Source organism: Notamacropus eugenii, chromosome 6 (assembly GCF_028372415.1).
Source record: "Notamacropus eugenii isolate mMacEug1 chromosome 6, mMacEug1.pri_v2, whole genome shotgun sequence".
NCBI classification, from domain to species: domain Eukaryota; kingdom Metazoa; phylum Chordata; class Mammalia; order Diprotodontia; family Macropodidae; genus Notamacropus; species Notamacropus eugenii.
The window spans coordinates 98,704,470-98,725,561 of NC_092877.1; the positions used below are offsets into that span (position 1 = coordinate 98,704,470).

General features: G+C 35.7%; 1 protein-coding gene across 1 annotated transcript in view; it reads right to left on the bottom strand.

The window, feature by feature from the left end:
- Positions 1-5,551: 5,551 nt before the first annotated feature.
- The window catches only part of YIPF7 (Yip1 domain family member 7), a 29,453-nt gene continuing 13,912 nt past the window's right edge, over positions 5,552-21,092 (bottom strand). The window contains 3 exon segments of the mRNA XM_072620641.1: positions 5,552-6,113; positions 10,639-10,820; positions 18,410-18,555. Of these exon segments, the coding sequence (XP_072476742.1) occupies positions 5,951-6,113; positions 10,639-10,820; positions 18,410-18,555 (491 nt within the window). The 3' untranslated portion in view covers positions 5,552-5,950.

Here is a 21,092-nt window from a genome sequence, read left to right on the forward strand (position 1 = left end):
AGCAAAGAAATTCTCTCTCTCTCTCTCTCTCTCTCTCTCTCTCTCTCTCTCTCTCTCTCTCTCTCTCTCTCTCTCTCTCTTCTCTCTCTCTCAACAAAAGAACCCTCAACTTTTGATGAGAAGACTCAAGTTTAAGTTCTGGCACTAATACAAACTGCCTTACTGGACAAATTATTTAACTTCTATGAATACCAATATTCTCTTCTGTGGTGATAGTAATGCTCGTACAACCTACTACTAGAGTGTAAGCAAAAACGCTTTGTAAACTTTTGTTTGTTAGATCGGAACTATATCTTATTTGTTTGAGTATCTCCCTTGGTAGCTAGCACAGTGCATTGCACAAAGTAGGCATTTTTCATTAATTATTGTTTGAAAGGAACAAAATAGTAGGGACAAGAATTAGATCTCAATAGATTGCTAAAAATACAAGAAATTTTGGACATCCCTGGACTCTATGGAACTTCCATGCATGTGCTAGCTAACCTTGACACTGTTGAAATTAACATAACCAAAGGTCAATCCTGTGCCCTTCTCTAAATGTTAGAAAAGTCAGCCTTTAAAACTGTTTTCTTTTTCTATGCCATCACCATCTCTTTTGTCCTAGAGATCAAACTGATTAGTCATATCAGGCACTGGTCAAGAGAAAGAGTAAGTCTGAGTAGAAATCAGATATAGACATAAGGAAGTTCTCTACCTCAGCAACTAGCACAAGGCATGGCTTAGAAGCTTCAGGGAGCACAGATGGGATGGCAAGTATTGGACTCCCAGGACAGAAACCTCCTGGGCCTGCAGGGAACAGCGGGGGAACGTCAGTGCTTTCATGTAGGCCTGCATTTAGCCAGGATATTTATGAGTTTCAAAGTCAGGAAACAAAGCTTTAAACATCTTTAAACAACCTGGCATGGGCACGTGTGCGTGCACACACACACACACACACACATACACACACACAGGGATATGTAAGGTGTGTATGGTGAGATAATAGAGATACCAGGTGAGAGAAACCATATAGCCAATGCTCCACTGATTTAAAGCTTCTGGATTTTCTCCTTTAGTTTTCCTTTTAATAAGTATAGTGTATCCTGTGGATAAATATGTGGAATGTAGAGTCATGTGTTTGTATTACTTCAGAGCCTAGAAAATGCATACATGGACAATAGGAGATGAAGAATGATGATGGAGCTGTGTTCCATAACTTCCTAGAGCTGCACAGTGTATTTGTACCAGCAGAGGAACCAAGATTAACAAATACCAAGATTAACAAGAAAAAGGAGTTGCCTGCTGGTCCACACTGGGACCTGGCAATCAGGGATACAAAATGTTTATATCTAATGGCTCTCTTATCCCCATTGGAAAAGAGACCATTTTGCAGAAGACCAAAGATGCATATATAATAATAAAATATACTTCTAATTTATTATGCAGACAAAATTTAACATCATTTGAGAGTTAGAAGGGACCTTGCAAGATTATCTAATCCAACTTTACCTATGAGAAAACTGAGCCACAGAAAAGTTGTAACTCACTCAATTTCACACCTAGGTAATGTTATACCAATGGTTCAGTGGTCATGACAGGGCTGTGCCAAAATAATAAAAATGACAATATTACCAAAATCAATTACACATTCAGTGTTAAACTAATCAAGCTAGCTAGTTTATAGAGCTAGATGAAAAAATAACAAAATCCATTTGGAGAAAAAATAGAATATCAATATCTACCTATCAATAATGACGATAGAAAGATAGAAATGTAGAACAGTATTTCCAGAATTCAAACAATACTATAAGGTAGCAATTATCAAAACCATTTGATAATAGTGAAAAAAAAATAGATTACTGGAAGAAACTAGATGAGTGAGAATGAGAAATAAGGGAACTTAATAACCCAATGTTCAATAAACCCAAAGATATAAATTATCTATACTCTTTATCTGATAAGAACTGCTGGGAGAAGTAGGAAGCAGTCTAGCAAAAATTAGTTTTAGATCAACTTCATTATATCCCACAATAAATACAAAATATAAACATGAATTTAATATTAACGATCACACAATAATAAATTAGAATAGAAGCATATCAAATATTTTTCACAGCAATAGAAAGGGAAAAATTCCTAAACCATGGATAGAGACAATTCCAAAAGATATAATAGATAATTTTGATTATGTAAAACAAAAAAGCTTTTGCACAAAGAAAATCAATATATCAGGGATAAGAAAGGAAGAGTTGAATGGGGGGAAAACTTTATATTAAATATCTCCAATAAAGGTTTAATATCATCAGACAACTAAAAGAAATATTTAATCAAAAGGCATTCTTCAATAGAAAATCAATAAACATGAACTAACAGTTCTCAAAAGAACTGCAAACATATATGTATATATATACACATATGAAATAAGCATATGTAACAAAAGAATGTCTAAATCAGTAATAATGATAGAAGTGCAAATCAAAATGAGATATCACCTCATATATAGTTAGTTGGCAAAGATAACAAAAATGGGAAAAATCATTATTTTGGAGGGGTTCTAGAAATACTGCACTCTAATGAATTGATGGACCTATAAATTAGTGCAACAATTCTGGAAAGCAATTTGGAATTGGACAAATAGAGTAATTAAGATGTCTATACCCTTTGACCCAGGGATTCCCCTGCTCGACATAATCCCCAAGGAGGTCATTAACAAAATGTATACTCAATATATGCCAAAATATTTATAGTAGCACTTTTTGTTGTAGAAAAGACGTAGAAACACAGCAAATTCCCATCATTTGGGTAATGGGTAACCACATTGTGTCATATGAGTGTAATAAAATATTACTACACTATACAAAAAATGAATAGGATGAATACAGAGAAGCATGAAAAGACTTAATGAACCCATGCAAAGTGAAATGAGGAAAGCTAGAAAAACACTATATACAGTGAGGTTAAAATGTGTAATGGCAAGCAAAGTAGGATTTTTTGCTGTTTTTGTTTTAGTAAAATTAAGTGCCTCTGATTGAATCGTGTTATCAACCAAGAGTCTTTACTAGGAATAAAGTAGGGAAACAAGAGTTTCTTTAACTAGAAATAGTATGTGTATTTGTACTGTTAATGATTTTAATATGATTAGAGATCTTTCCCATCCATTAATGAACCTGGGAAGATTTGTTGGAAGGCCCCCACGTCTTTTGTTAACAAGGCACTGGTTCTCAAGCCCTCTAACTCTAAAAAAATGTATAGATACTCTGACAGTGAGGTTTTACTTTAGGACTTACTGACTGGAAGTGTTTGCTTGGCCAGATGAGACTCTGGGAAGCCACTAAGGAACCTCCTCCCACCTCATCTTGACAACCCAGATGTTGGTACTTCCCTCTATGGTAACTATAGTCAGACAGTTGAATCTGTCTGTTGATCTGTCAGATATTTGGAAGCATGTCTCTTGATCTCTCTATATTTTCTCCAAAGTTCAGGATACTGACTTTTTCCCCTGAATTAAGTGAATGATACATGTGCTGGATTAAAGTGATTGTTGATCCCTCAGAAGTTGCTTTCTTTTTAGAAAAGCAGATAAAAGAACCTGCGATAGCAGGCCCCCCTGTGTGTACTGGGGTGCTTACTGTGACAACATGTAAATGTTAAGAACAACCACACACAAAAAATACCAAAAAGAAATGCTGTGAAATTACAAAGCCCTCAAGGAAAAGATATAAGAAAACACTTCTCACCACTTATTTGCAGAAGTGAAAACTGTGTATTTTTCCAGATTTTGTGCTGTTTTTTTCTTCTTTCCTTTTTTCTTTTTTTTTTCTTTTTTTTGCTATAAGAGATGACTTTCTGAGAGGAAAGAGAGGGGTTAGGGAGAAATCAAGGTAATACAAAAACAAAACATATCACCAAAAACTTATTTAAAAAACAAAAATTCCAAAGTTGAGATAAATGTACTTTTTAAATTCATGAAGATACAATCTGAGCTTTTTTAATTTAGAAAAACACATTCAGTAGTAAAAATCCCCTACTTATCTTTGAATCAGCTTTTTTTAAAGTTCATTTTTGTATATGCACTTCCTTAATGACTTCAATAAAATTTTCTAAGTTTAAAAAACTATTTTTTTCTTTTTGCTCGATGATGTGCGTACTTTAAAATACTGTCAAACTCTGAACAAATTTCTCAAAAAGACTTTTCAAAATGTTCCTTTTGAAGAACCTACTGTATCTGTTTCTCTCTACCCACTTGTCCACCTCAACCAAACCCCCCCCCCCCAAAAAAATTCTTGGACTTAAAGCAATCAAAGGGAGAAAGAGTACAATAAATTTACTGAGCCTCAAGATGAGAGCCTTCCACAAACTGATTCACCAAGGAGGAAGGAAGAAACATAAGAAAAATTCAAAAATAAAATATATATTTTTAGTGTAACATTTTATGTTGAATAATTTTTTCTTTGATTTATTTATTAATTGGATGCTCTTTTCATGTAGAAAAACTAACAACTAAAGACTCTAATTAATTATGATCTGGTATTTCAGTGAATTTGCAATCTCATAAATATGAGTATTTCCTCTCTCAATGCAGATTGCAATCCAGCCCTACTTTCCAATCCTTTGCAACTCTTGTCCATGTTTTTCCATAGACCCTTCACAAAGCTTCCTTGGAATCAAGCAACTCAATTCTCCTCCAGGCATAAGGAAAGTATACGTAGAAATAATGGGTGAGCATTAGAGATTTTCTAATTCTCCTTTTGTATTTATATTGGAGAAAACTCTGTGTGTTCTACTTGATATCTCTTCCTGTTCAATTCTCCAGGCACAGGTTTAATACTGCTATAATGAAGTGCTTTCTTTGACTTGTCCTTGTATAATATCTGGAAGAAAACCTATGGAAATGTGAGGAAACCCCCAAGAACACATTCAGCAGAACTTTGAAATGCTTCGGATAGGAATGAAAGTGTCACTGACCTTTTTGTCTCTACCTCTTAGAATCCTTCATTTCTTTCTAAATTCAGATCAAATGCTATCTTCCATATGTTCCTTTTTTGATTCTCCCACCCCTATAGCCATTAATGCCTTCCCCAAAAAATTACCTTGAATTTATTTTCTATGCACTTATTTTCTATGGATTTATATGTTGACACCCCCCCTCCGTCTAGAATATAAACTCCATGAGGAAAGCAACTGTTTCATTTTTGTCTCAAGTTTCTAGTCAGCCTGACACACTATTTATTTAATAAATCGTTATTGAAATAATGATTGATAAGTATATCAGTAGCCATCCTTTTATCTTGGCAGCCATATTCCTGGGCCCAGTCTGGGTTCTAATGGTGCCTAATGAAATGGATAATACTGGTTGTCAATAGGAAGACTCAGAGAAACTCATCTCCCTTCAAATTAAGAAGCTCCCCTAATATGCACAAAGGAAAAGTCAAGATAGTTTTCTATCCTATTTTTATAACTATCTATAATACCTGTACTTTACACCTACCAGTATAAAGAAGACTGTAATGTGACTCATTTAAAAAAAAAAAACTCACATTGGACTAAGGACTGACCACATACTACAGAGAAATTCTTTAGTTTCTCAATTTATTTTCCATAGGACACTTTTAAGAAGCAAATACCCTTAGTACATATGATTTTACTTAATACACAACTCTCCATGAATATTTCTAGTGAGTCAAGCAAGGTATAACTATATCCCAATTATATTCTCTGCTTAAGAGTTATGGAAAAATTCCTTAAAAGAGTTATTTTGTTTTACAATCATTTTATTTTTAGATCTTATTTTACAAGCAGAAAGGCAAACATATCTTTCAAGCCAGAGAAGCTTCTTTACAATCTTTAAATGGTGTTGTTTCTCAATTTACTATTATCTATTCAGAGGCAAAGAAAATTCATATCATTAATGTAAAATCCCTTTCCAAAAACTTGCAAACAAAGAACACACAATAAGACTATTCCGAATGCGTTAAAAAACAGTCACGAGGGCAAAAAGTCCATAAAGTAAGGCACAAGGGTAGGCAACTAGAAGTTGCTGTCCTTCCATAGTCAGTGCTGAACTGAAGATTTTGGATGCAGATAGACTACACCATCCAATGATGATTAGTGCTGCTATGGTGCCAATGGTCCCCCTAGAAGTAAGAAAACTGTATGATTAATACACAATAAGATGAAAGGAAGTCACAAATTCAGAGCCAAGAATCTTACTAAATCCAGCTATAAGACTTACACTTTGGTAAAAAATAAAAAATCCCCTGGAAATAGGAAAATCTTCATGAAGCCACTCTCATCCCGCTTCTTTCAAGTCTCCACATCTCATATCTTGAAGTACCTTATTAGACATCTATCGAAGCAGTTGTGTAATCAGATACAGTTCAGATATCACCTTTAATTCTCTCTTTGCCAGCCCAATGCCTTCCCTCTAAAGTTGGGGCTGAATGTATCCCTACCTTGAACATGGAGTTAATGGCTCAACTTTTAACTATTCCATTGATGCATTGCCAGTATATGCAAATATGAATGTAAAGTTTGGAGGAGGGGGACAGCTGCAATAAGGGAAAGCAACTCCAAGGATTCTGTTGAATTATGCGCCAGCTCTGTCATTACAGCTACCTATTTCAAGCCTAATTTTGCACTCATCAATTACCAGAGTAGTCTTACCATTAATGACTTTAAATGGGTGATTTTACCTCTTAGAGCATCAATTTCCTTATCTGTAAAAGGAGGGGGAGAAACCATATGATATTCAAGAAGCCTGGTAGTTCTAATAGTCTAGGATTCCATGAAAGGCTTGGTCAAATATTGTACAGAGAGGTGACTATATGTAGTGGCAGCATGGCAGTATTCTGGTAGCAACAAAGCCCTGAATCTTGGTTACTGTAGAAAATTTAGGAATGAGGTGGAGGAAGGATTTCCTTTTTAGCCTGAAAAAACGCATTGCTCCGAATCTTAAATCTTTATCACTGGAAGGGCCTTCAAGATGTCAGGTGGTTCGGGATTCAGACTATTATAGTAGATTGTTAGATCCTTGAGAACAGTGACTGTTTTTGTTTTGTCTCATATGTCTATGGCTTTGTACATTTGGGAGAAGGAGGGTTTCAGACCTTTAATTTCATTGGTGTAGTAGAGAATTGCTAGTGAAGAAAACTCCTTTAAGAGAATGTGTTTTGAAACTTAATAGCTTTAGAAAGTTGTTTGATTCACTGAGACCTGAAGTGACTTACCCAGGATGGCACAACCCTGACAGAGGTGGAATTTGTATCCAAGTCTCTATGCACTCCTCTACTCTATATCTCTTGCTCATAGAAAACATTTAATACAAACTTGCTGAATTGAATTAAATTATTCTTATTTCATAGATCTCCTGCTATATTCCTATTATATCACAGAGTAAAAGTGGCCCTGGGTTTTTGAAGGGTAGGCCAACAAGTAAGCAACTCTTGCAGGTCTGACCAAGGTGGAAAGGCTTTAAGTACCAACCTAATGATAAGGACTGTATGCCTCCCATCCAAGGACCAGTCTATGTTTGAAGAAAAACAACTAAGGTTAAAAAGTTAGGCTGGGTGCAGGGTAATTAATTTTTCAGTCATGGTAACTCTTCAAAAGCATCTCCTAAGTGACAGAGTGGTTTCGATCTACATGAGGGCAAAGAGTATCCACATCAATAATAACATGAACCTTTAGAGAAAGTATTAAAGTATTTCACAGATGAGACAATTTGAAACTCCAAAATGATAAAGTGACTTGCCCCAACATCACACAATCAACATGGTGTTAAGAGGCAGGGGAGGGAGCAGGGAGCTCGTATGTCTTGTCTTTCTGGGAGAACACAAGCTCTTTGGGTGCAGAGTGTGTCCCCAGTGTCTAGCAGAGAGCAATTAATAAATGCATTTTGACTGAATCATTGACTCTGTCATTTATTCACTATTCACTTCTGTCTGTCTTGGCTTTCTTAGGATATGAAGAGATGACTTGGAATGTTATTTAGTATATGAGAGCAGCAGAGCTACCCTCTATTCCTACACCAGCAAAAACCTTCTGAGAAATTTATTGTGAAACACTGTTCAGATAAAAATGTTCTTAGACCCTGTGCCCATCAAGAACATTTTAAAGCACTGCAATAAATGTTACATGTTGGATCAATCAACTAGGAATAATTTCTATAGTAATTTATTTTACTGAATTTCTAAATGAAACTATAAAATGATACCTGGTTATTTAGTGCAGTTAATATAATCAGGGCACGTGAAAGTAGTTCTAGTTTAATGGTTTTAGGAACTAGTTTTGTTTGTTGCTTCATTGTAGTTATTCATGATTTAACCTCTAAAACCCAATGACCAAAACATTAAATTATAAGAACTGACAAAAGGCAAGATTATTATCCTAAACTCAAATACTTTGAAAATCTACTGACATTTTACAACTATCTACAGTGTTTGATATTCTTGGCTTACATCTCAACTTTGCCTAAAATGATAAACACATATTAGAACAAATCCTCTTTTAAAAGGTTTTGTCAATGTATTCAATGAGAACAATGATGTAAATGAAAACAGCACTGAAAGGAAGTTGAATATTGACTAATTATAATGCCTGCTCTTAGTCCCTGAGAACTGATCCTGAAACATTACTTCCTCTTCTCAGTAGAAAGAAGAGAGACTACAGAGAAAGACAGTTGGTATAACTTATCTATCAGCCTTGGTCCCTGTGTCAGGTTTTGTGTAAATGCCTTTCCTTGTTAGAAGGGAGGGTTCAATGTTGAGAGGTGGAATTTGGGGGAAAATGTCTTTGGTTTTAAAACAAACAAACAAAAACCCAGCAAATAAAACTTTTAAAAACAAAAATAAACAAGTGACAGTTTTGCTTAAATGTCCCTAAGGTCTACCCATTAAGAGATTTTGGTCAATTACTTCATCCCTCTGATCCTCAGTTTCTTCATCTGAAAAATGACTGGTTTGGACTATGTCTGAGTTCCAAACAGAGATGTTAGCTTGAGGTTTATGGATAGATTTCAGAGAGTCCATGAACTTAGATGAAAAAAAATTTACATCTTTCTTCTTCCTAACCTCTACCTGAAATTTAGCATTTCCTTCAATTATGAATGTAGACAACAAACCACCATAGTATTGGGAATCACTGTAAAAGGAGTCCATGACACAAAAAGGTAAGGAACTCCTAAACTAGATTTTTAAGGTTTTTTTCTCCCTCTAACATTCTATGACTTTTAAACTCTTTTCTAAACAGGAAAAAAATTAGACCAAATTTTTAAAGGGCATAATATATCATAGTATAACCTCTTTTCATTAGCATGCTTGAGTTCATGTAAGTGCATTCCATATCAGGTTGGCTTTTAGGTCATCCAACCACCTAACCACCTCTTGTTTCACTGCAGTGAGTTCAGACAGGAATAAAGTCCTTGATGCTGATGCTTGAGGAACACCAAGCACACACACCACACACACACACACACACACACACACACACACACACACTAGTTTTAATTAGTTTTAATGCACATAAGTTGCATTAAAAAAGTGACAAAGTGACTCTGGCATCCAATTCTTGAATGATTAACCAGGACTATCTCCAACTAATTCAGTCTTGCTTAAAACAATGTCATCAGTGATATGTGAGAGGGCTTTTAAAGGCAAAAGTAAATGAGGGGCTTCCCAGACTTCTGTTCTTTATTTTTCCCTTTTCCAGGTTACTCTGAGATCCTACCCCTCCCCTCATTTGATGATCAATGGAAAGAAATGCCAACAAATGCTCTGCCCACTGGCACAGGCAAAAGCCCTCTGTGACAGTCTTTGAGTGTTGCTATGGCTGAAAAAATCATCATTACAGTCTTACGATGACTCTGATATTGCAGGTGTTACTGATAACCCCATTTTTACAGATTTAGAAATGGAGGCTCAGAGTTAAAGTGTCTTGCCAAGGATCATAGTAGTAAATATCTGATGCAGTACTGGAACCAAGTTTTCCTGACTCTGAATCCAATATGACACACTATGCCTCACTATCTCTCACAACCTATGGTCACCTCTCCTCACAATGAGATGTTGGAGTAAGACTTTCTCTTTATATTGAGCCAAAATCTGTCACTGTACTAATAATAACACCTTCCACTTATATCATCCTTTATAGTTGACAAAGCATATATATCCCACAGTGTATTTATCACAAAGTCACAATGTCCCCTTCAGTGTTACTGGGAAGTCTTTACTGCAAGAAGTCGTGCTGAGATAGATCAGAGTTGCTCTTCTCTTGGGTAGTAAAATTGCCTGGGAACCCAGACAATCTGTCAATGTTCACAGAGTTCTTATTTTTAAAAAATCAAACAAGTGAATGTTTTGTTTGTAGTCATCATAGTACCCAAGGCACCAGTTCACATTAAGAGTCAGTAGCTTACAAGATGACAGCTTAAAAGGTTCCAGGTTTAAAGAAAAACGGAGATTTTTTTTAAAAAGTTGTAGAGTTGGATAATGCACCTGAGACCAACACTGACCTACTTTTCCCTCTTTTTGAACCTTTTTAATAACCATAGCCCTACCAATCCCACAACTAAAATATTCAGAGGCAGGAAACAGCTGCTCTGGTATGCCACTGTCTTAGCTGAGATTGTGCTTGTGGGGTCAATTAGCACACACAGATACTTACTGCAGTGAGAAGAATATGGCACAGCTGGACAGGATGACCATAGGGAGCAGACAGTAACCCAGCACGCTTGCCACACAGCCATATGACACTCCTGAAGTGCTCATCAAGTTCAGTAAAGCATGAATCCCAAGGCACCCAATCGCACTCATGCCATACACGTAGCCAAACTGAACTTTTCCCGCCTGAAAGAAATGGAAATATCACAACTTAATCACACAAGCAAACACAATGCACCAAGAGGAAATTCAGATGGCAATGAAGAGGGAGGATATTTTAAAGCTGGCTCACTGCTGGCTCTGGTTCCTACAAGACTGTCCTTAGGGAATTTAGGGAATTCAGCTACTGGAAAAAATATTATTTACAAAATATTGCACATTTCTCTACTTAGCCTTTTGGGACTGTGGTTGGGAAGGGTTTGCTGAAGCACAAAACATTGTGGAGTTACTGGAGCACTGCAGAATACTTCAATGAAGTAGAAGTTCTATGAGGGCGTCCTTTCTTCCTATTTGATCAGAAATCATCTGTTAGTGTTTATAATATAAAAGTGACCAAATTAATTGGTTTCTGTTTTTATAGCACCTAACAGCTGGGAAGGCCTCAGAAACCATGCAGTTCAATCTGTAGCTAACTTTCTACAATATGGCCAACCTGGTGGTCATCTACTCTTTGCTAGAAGGTCTCCAGAGGAGTGGAACACACTATACTTCCTGAAACAACCTATTCCATTCTGCTCAGCTCTTGTTATTATGACTTTTTTCTTAAATCAAGCCTAATCTCGTTGCAGTTTCTAATCACTGCTCCTAGGTCTGTTCCCTGGGACAAGTGGAGTCTTAACCCCTCTTTCACAAGAGAGTTTTTCAGATACTGGAAGATAGCAATCATATCCCTCATGAGTCTTTTTTAGGCTCAACATTTTCAGTTCCTTCAGCTAATCCTTATATTACCAGCTCTCTAGTCCTTTAACCATCCTGGTTACCCTCTTTGAGACATGTGCCAACTAATCTGTGCCTTTTCTATAATATAGTTCAGGAAGTACAGAATATATCTTAGCACCATCATCCTGGACGTTATGTGTCTCTTAAAGTAGCCCCAAATAGCATTACCCCTTGAAAAGAAACAGATTTATTCCCTTTAAATTTTGTCTTACTTCATCTCATTGTTCTTTCCTGCCATGATATTTTTAGATCCAGCTTCTGTCAGTGAGCGTATTATTCTTCCAAGTTTTGTCTTCTGCCATCTAAAAATTATTCCACTTGTGTTTTCATCCAAGTCATTATTTAAAAGGTTAAATAGGAAAGCTTCAAGGCTATATTCCTAGAGCAAATACTAGAAACCTACCTCCAACTTGACACAGACCTAGTTTTGCCCTCGCCCACCAGAGAAAGTAACTGGATTGGTGCCAAATCATCTAGACCATATCTACCCATTTTTATCACCATGGGAAGTTTTGTCAAATGCTTTGTTGAAATTTAAGTATATTATGTGTACAGCATTCCCTTGATGTAAAAGTCTATTAACCCTGTTATAAAATAAATGAGGTTAGTCTGTCATGACCTGTTCTTGATGAAGCCATGCAAGCTTTTAGTGATCATTGCTTCCCTTTTTTAAGCACTCCCCTACTACTCTCTTAATAATGTGTTATAGAATATTTCCATGAATAAAAGTCAAGCTTATTGGATGATACTTAACAATCTCCATCCTCTTCCCTTTAAAAAAAATAGGGAAAATATTTGTATTTTTCTAATAATGCAATATCTTTCCCATTCTCTATGATCTTTCAGAAAGCACTAATAGCACTCAGCCATCATTTTTGGTAGTTCATTCTGCTCTCTAGAATATAATTAATCTAAGCCTGCTGGTATGAATTTATTGAGGGTAGGTAGCTAGATGCTGCATAATTGTCATTTCACTTATGACTGCTCACCAACTACAGAACCCTGGGAGTGGCAATACTTCCAATTCTAGTCCAGCCCCATAGCAAGCTTCTGAAAAAACAACACCTGTAGAGAAGGGGCCAATCATTCTCTCCAGTTGCCAAACAACTGTCACACACACAGGACAGGTAAGCCAGTCTAGCTGAAACAGCAAGGCACCTTGAGGTAAGGACAGAAAGCAAGTGCCAGGCAAATCAAATCATCATCACCACCACCACCACCACCTTGATCAGCATCTCTCTTCAGATCTTGATGGGGACAGCCCAGTACCTTGAACCCAAGAGTCTTAGGAATAGCAGTGCCTTCCCCCTCCAAAAGAAACCAGACCTTCTTCTAGCCCAGCACCCACAGCCATCACTGAGAGAAGAAATCATTGTGGAAAAGGAGCCCATCTTCCCTAACATCTTCACCACCACTACCAATATTCCATCCACCCCAAACAATGAACAAAACTCTTTCTTGATAATCCACCTGACACTTATATAACAAGAGAAACAAGCAAACCTTAAACAACTTTGTGATTATTTGTATTCATTGAGACCCTTAGCTCAATGTAGGCTCTAGCACTCTACACTTGCTTTACAGGGCTATGTTAATCTTTTTTCATTCTATGCTCCCATATTCTGCATGTGTATATTTTAAATATGTTTGTCAGTGAGTTTCTTGTGTGTCCACACCCACATCTTTAGGCAACTCCCATTTTTTCTCCTCATCAGAAACATATCTGCCTATATCTTCAGAATTTTATTCTTGTTCTCTTCCCTTATATTGAAGAGACTTCTTTTTCAACATATTAATCTATTAAATGCTATTGGCTTATTTTCTGAATCCCCTAAAATCAACTCTGCCAAAATCTAGGGTGCACATGAGTAGATAACATGACTTTCCTCTCTATCACAAACTTTAATGGATTGTTATACCCCTCTCCCAATTTTTGTCATTCATAATTCAGAAACATGTTGTTACTTTTCTATCAGAATTAGACAGTTCCCCTTTTCTATTACTACCTCTTAAAATACGGGATAATCATAAATGCAACTCACAAATGTATTGGCTACTTCACCTTCAATAGAGAAAGAGTACCAGCAAGATTTCCAGATTATTGAAGGACTTACCACTATAATGTCTTACCTCTGTTCCAAGTTTGTGATGTTCCTAAACTCCTCATCCAATTCTTCTTGTCTAGGTGGTCTGTAGTATGCACTCCAACAACATCACTTTTCTTTTTATTTTCCTGGATCCTCCCTGAAGTGATCTCCACTATGCTTTGCCCCATATTGTCCTGGATTTCCTCGCATGGTTGCATGTTAATGATAATACCACTAGGTGACCTTTTGAATTTTATCAAATATGTTCCTTTTGTATAGGTATTTATATAGAGCTAAATTCCAGTCATGAGCTACATACCACCATTTTCTGTAATACTTATTAGGTTAAATCAACCCCTTCACATTCAGATCTCTAGCTCACACTTATCATCAGTGAGTTACTCATTCACATATGGGCATCTGATACTAAGAGTTTTACTGCTGGCTCTTTTCTTGGGTATTATCTTCTGTGAAATACTAGGTTTCTCAAAGATAGAGAGATATAGGTGTGTGTGTGGATATGTATATGTGTGTCCATATATGTGTATATATATACACATATATATCTATACAGAGTAGTAGATTCAATATAAATGTATATAGGTTTGTCCAATCTATATAGACAGTTTCATATCCCCCTTCCTTTTTAATTTAATGTCCTCTTGATTTGACTCATAAAATTCTGGCAAACATATTTTCTAAGTCTTGTTAGATGTAAACCAAGATACATATCATTTCTATATTTTCAGCCATTGTCTAGAAATTCAAATCCCACACCAAGACATCTTCTTTCCAATCTTTCATTTTACTCATAATCCCTTAATTTCAACCACCAGTAGCAATGAAAACACTATGTCTACACCTGACACCTTCATGGTTTTATGTTGATGATTTTTCCCCAGAAATTCATAATTTTAAACAAATCTTGTTAGTTTCCTTCTTTTAATATCATTTATCTCCACAATTAATTTCTACAAAGATTACTAGAAAGAAAAGTTGTCATAAGTTTTGATGATTCTTGGAAGGCACTCCACCATTATCATCACCTCATTCCAGATACATTTAATAGAAATAAAAAAATCCTCTGTGGCCTATCCCAGGTTATCAAATAGCTACCACAATATCAACTCACTACTCTTCTTTTTCTGAACTGTAATGCTTATCTTCTTAACTAATGCCATCTGGAAATCCACATCATTATTTCTTGAAGCACAAAAAAAATTATTCCTTCAGGGATGGCCCAACTTCCTCCTTTTCAGAAAGGGTTTCATTACTACTATATATCTCCAAATAGTCATAGGTTCTTCTTCTTCCTATTCAATGTCATATTCTTTGGGGCAGCTAGGTGGTGCAGTGGATAGAGCACCAGTGCTGGAGTCAGGAGGACCTGAGTTCAAATCTCACCTCAGACACTTGACACTCACTAGCTGTGTGATCTTGGACAAGTCACTTAACCCCAATTGCCTCATCTTGGGTCATCTCCATTCATCCTAATGAATCCTAATGGTCACTGGATTCAGATGGTTCTGGAGCAGAAATGAGGCTGGTGACTTGCACAGCCCTCCCTCACTCAAAACAAAATCAAGTGCAAGTCATGTCATTATTTCTCTGATGGCATGGTCTTCTTCGGCAACGAAGGATGAACACACATGTTCTTTGACCCTCTGCCTGCCTGATACAGGTGAGAATTTCCCTCAGTTTTCTTTATGTAAGCATTTTTCTTTTCTCTATGAATCATCTCCATTCTTACAAGGACATTTCATTCTCCCTGATAACTTAGATGGTAAAAATTCTTCCAGACCTTTTACTTTTTCTCCAGTTTGCACTTTGGACATATATCTGGTTATGGGGAAGAAACAAAGTACTCTGTAAAATTCTTCACAGCCCTCCTAACTGCTTTAAGTTCATCTTTTCAATATCAACAATCTTCTGGTGAAGCTTCAGTGATTGCAAGTAATGGAATATAACAGTCTCTAAAGAATTAGCATTAAGTGCTCTAAAGAGGTACATGGTAGACATGAGTAGGCTACAATAACTCAACAGTAAAGAATTGTGCAAGAAAAGTAACTTAGTGGATGACTTAAAGGCAAAGTGATACATATGATCAGAAAGAAAAAAAATGGTAGAGTTCCACAGCTATATAGATGGATAATCTGTGTTTTCCATGGGTATCTACACAATGTTAAAAGGGAAGGCTAGAATGTCTGATAGACTCTGAGGATAGCTTATGGACAAATGTGAACAATAGTGACACAGATTGAGAAAACATGCAAAAATGGTTTGAGACTATAGATATGTCAAAGTATAGAAACAATTCAATATTAATCTGAATCAAATTTAAGATCATCAAATTTAATACTCAGTATGAAAAGATTTAGAAAAATATACTTCATCAAGTAATATTTCATAGAATATTTGGATTGAAGCTTTAGAACACTTAGTCTGATTTTATTTTGCAGAGTGAAACTGAAACCCAGAGTTAGAACCCAGTCTCCTGACTCTTAATAATTAATTTACTAATATTTTCACCACTGTACCATTCTGTCTCCTTATTGAAAAGCAAAGAACTTTTGACTATCAGAAAATACTATTATATATTTTAATAGAATTAATTCTGCCCTTGAAAGAAGAAGATTATATTCTCAACAGAAAAAACTAACAATTGCAATATTACAAATGACTTGAGGAAAAAAGATTAGTTAATATATTAAATTGATTGTTTCTGACTATTTGATTAATTGACATAGCCTTCCTTAGCAGCTTAATCTAAGATTATCAAATTACTGTGACAAAGACAGAAGAAGGGAGGTCAGCAGCTAAATTAAAACTCTACTTGATATAGTGTTTGATTTACAGGGAATTTACATCTGCTTCTGTAGAGAGGAAAAAATAAGATGGTATCACTAAATGCTATTAGTTTAAATGGATATGATGTGGTTTTCACTAAAACAAATTACTATGCAATTGATACATAACACTAGGCTGACTAATCTTTTGAAATGAGCGTTTAAAAATATCTTTAGTTAGATAAGCATTTGCAAAGTAGATCTTTCAGTTGGAACTTCAGTTTTTATTTGAAAGGGAAGAAACTTGCTAATTCTCAATGAGAATTTTTTCTTAGTTTCTACATTTCTTTCATCAGTTTGTATGCCCTTTGTTTCTCTTTCTACACTAATGGAACTGTCTGTTTCATGTTCAGAATTTTTATATCTTCAAGTTTGAGACAAGTATAGTGAAAAAGCACAAATCAGAGAAAAAGGACACCTATTTTTTGTTGATGCGTTGAAACATGCTAGCAATTCAACCTTCAGCAAATAAATTATTTACCTCCGTGGACCTCGTGTTGCTCATATGAAAATTAGGGGACTAGAGTGGAGAATCTTTGAGTTGTGAGAAACCAATGAGGCCATCTAGTTCAATCAATACCTAAGAAAGAATGCCTCTGTCCGGAGGCAGCCAATTCCACACTTAGACAGTTCTCACTATTATGAAGCTTCTCTTTATCTCAAGCCTATGTTTCTTTGAAATTTCCCCTCACTGGTCTTGTTCCTGCCCTCTGGGAGGAAGAAGAAGCCCAAGTCTTCCCTTCTTTAGGTGAAACATCTCTAGTTCCTTCAACCAGTCAATGTACATTATGAGTTTGAGACCTCTCAATATCCTTCTCTGACACTTTCCAGTTTATCAATGTCATTTCTAAAATGCATTAATCAGAATCAAACACACTAACACAAGTTTGATCTGATCACAGAAAAGTATGGTGGTTTTTCCACATCCTTAATCATACTATAACTCAATTAAAGCAGCTTAGTATTGTACTGTCTCATGGCTTTCATCACAATGTTGACTCATTTTTAAGCCTGCATAAACTTAAAACCCCTTAGATCTTTTATTTTTTTCTAAATGAACTTAACTGTAAACAATATTCTCTTTGAAATAGTGTTTAAATCTTTACATATCATAAGGAGTTTGGTAAAGTATATTAAATCACAAATTCAGATTTATTATCCTCCTATTTGAACTTATTTACGGATGCTATTTTTCTCATCTCATTTTGCCAGGATTTGCTTCCTTTCTCTTTTTTACTTGATACATTTTTCAAAACAAAAACCTCTTAATCCCAGTCTGATACATGAATCCAAACATTTAGGGATTATTCTTTTTTCATTATCCACTGATGAATCTTGATACAGCAACTAACAGACACAAGGATACAAAAGAGAATCTCACTATTGCCACCATACCTTAGAAAATGAAATTCTGGTCAAGTTATTGCTTTAAAAAGTGAAGAATTAAAATAATCAGAAAAGAATTCCCTGTGAGTGAAGAATTAAAATAACCAGAAAAAAAAGAGTTCCTCATAAATAGATTATGTGAATTTTCTTACAAAATAAATCTTTCATTCAAGCCCTATATTTTAATCTAAATATAAGGCACCCTCTTTTCTACCTATACTCTACCTTTTTGTAATAAGGAAATGAACTAGATGGCATTTATTATAATTTTCTTTGATGTAGTTTTGACACTTTATACTGTTACAAAGTCATTTAAATTAATGCCTTATCTATGTCTACCCATGAAGGTAGTTTTGTATGGGTATTATGTTTTTATTAAATCTTGTGCTATCACTAAAGAAAAACTCAAGTTAAATGAATACTTTTCACTATAATAAGGGAATACTTCTTTCCTAATCTATAGCTTGTTTTGGGTTTTTTTTTTTCCCTCAGTCTTCTGATCGCAGCCATACATTACCAGAAGCAGGGTTGCTCCCAGGGCTATGCAGAAAAGCATGGGGCCTGTGAGATCAGTTTCATTCATAATGCTGCCATCTGCCGGTTTCAGAGGATTTAACACTGTAAGTGTTTTTTGCCAAATGTGATCAAAATTTATTCCAAGTTCTGCAGAAGAAATAAATAGAGTGATTTTTTTACTTGAAGTAAAGAGAAGTAACTGACAACCAAATGAAACAAAATTGGGCTCTTATCATGTCCAGATCATGACCTATGACAAATGCCCAGTGAACAAAGGCCCACCGGAAGCTATTTTGCAGGCTCTTGCAGTGCATTCAAGTTTACATTCTACTTGCAAACTGAGAAATATTTATTATCTTCTCTCAAATACAATCTTAGCTCAAATAAAATTCTTAGCAGCAATTGCCAAAGCAAAGGTGACAACCTAGAGAGGCTGTAAGGTTTGAGTATTTTTTTTTTAATTTTCTTCTTCCTGATGAGAAGTATAGTCCTTATGCTAACCAACTGAAATATAAACAAGAAGAAACAAGATAAGTCCTCCCACCAAATCAAAGGGATCGTAGCTTGTGTGAATGATTTTATAAGGTCACTGCCCATCCATGGCTGAATGTGTGCAAATGAAATTCCATAGACAAACAGATTTCCTCTTTGATTCATTAGCCAAAGGAAGGCAACGGTTCTTAGACAGTGTTAAAATCAATACAGTTTAGTAACTATAGGTTTACTTTGCTATGCATTTTTCTAGGTTTTATAGGGTCTATTTTCCAATTTTTAAAAAAATAGGATTAGATTAGATCCCCTGATGAAACTTGCTACCACATGGTATTGTTTCTATATTAAAAAATAAAAATAGAACATGTACACAGAACATAGAATAGATACGTTCTATATATCAGTTACTTTTTCTTCAATCATATAAAATCATATTTTAAGAGGAACCTTGAGGGAATGGAAAAGTGAGAAAAACTTCAAGGAAGGAAAGGAACACAGCCCCAGTACTTAGAAAGTAGCCAGTCACTCAGAAGCAAGTAAAATCAGAATAATGAGGAAGAAGAATTAAGAAAAATTATTTCATGAATATAGTGAATTCTGCCTAGGAGGCACAAAAGGAATGATTTTCTCAGAAGTTAGTTTTTAAAAGTAAATCCCTAGATGATTAAATTTAAAGAATGTATTATCTATAATGATTGAATTTGGGGGTAGAAGGGAGTAATTGGCACTGATAGTGCCACTTTTAATGCATAAACACTGGAATCTTCTTTTCTTACTCCTTCCCCTTTTGCTAATTTAAGAGAATGACAGCAATCTGGGGGAGTGTATGGGTGGGGGAAAGAGAAAGCCAGAGGAAGTAGTTGCTAACTGATGGAGACTGGAAGGAAGGATTTCCGTAAGGAAGCTGTAGTGCTACTGTAAGACAGAGAATCTGAGGAGACCCAGCAAACATGCTGGCAAACAAAAGAGCCTGTAAGTCCACACCCTATGCCCCTTGCTCAGCTCAAAGAGAGCAGTTCCAACCTGGTTAAGAGAGCGGCTGCTGTATTTAACTCTCCTCTGACCCCTATGGCTCCTTCCACTTATCTTGCACCATAGGGGGCTATGGATACACGGTAACCACCCCGACAGCAGCAATGTCTGGTCTGCACTTCCTTTGGTTGAGGCAGCATGGTATAGTGAAAGTTTAATGCACTTTAAGTTTGACACATACTAGATATATATGATCATGGACAACCTCTCTGTATTAGTTTCTTCCTCTCTATAGTTGGGATAAAAATCTTTGCCCACAAGCTTTGAAGGGTTGTTGTGAAAAAAATATGGTACAATGGACATAAGACTCAATTTGAAATCAGAGGATCTGGCTTTGAAGTTTTGTTCTACTACCTTCTACCAGCTTGCTTGCATATGGAAAGTTGTTCTCAACATAGTGGGGATACCAGGAATAGATTTTAGAAGGTTTCCTAACTCAAGAAATATTAGTAAAAAAAAAAAATTAAAAATTCCTTAAAGTGAACCCAAGTTCTTTGTGCAGTAGGAGCCTCTGACACAACAATTCTCTGTCCCTGGGAATAAATTATTTCTGCACAGGAAAAGTACCTGCATCCATGACTTCACAAGGCTGTGGAGCACCATTTGGAAGTATGGCAAGGAGCAGAAACCTGCTTTTAATTCTGCCCTAGTTCTTCATACTCATAAATCCCTAAAATCTAAATTCTATGCACAGAATACGGAAAGGCCTTTTAACGATCAATCTGGATGAGAGTTGAATAATACTGCTAGAACAATGGCCAAACATTTCTCTCTCTGGGAATTGACTGCTGTCATTAGCAAACCTGAATGAGATTTGCCCTCTATCTGTATAAAGACTTGTGTCCTTGTACAGCTTAAGAGCATATTAATTTTATTGATAAAGTAAATTATAAAATATATTTAATCTTGAAAATAAGAATAAAATTGAATAAATTATTTGTTCACCTGATGAATATTTACATATTTCTTAATGAATAAACATTTTGGTAAATAGGAGTAATCTATCACACTTAAATCAGCATGGACCATCTCATTCAATTTTTCTTTCAGGAATTAATAGACTTTACAGTTTCATTCTACCTGAGGAATTTATCATTTCCAAACTTGGCAGTTTTGTTGCAAACTGGCTTTCATTAACCATATGTTTCCATTGTTTAATA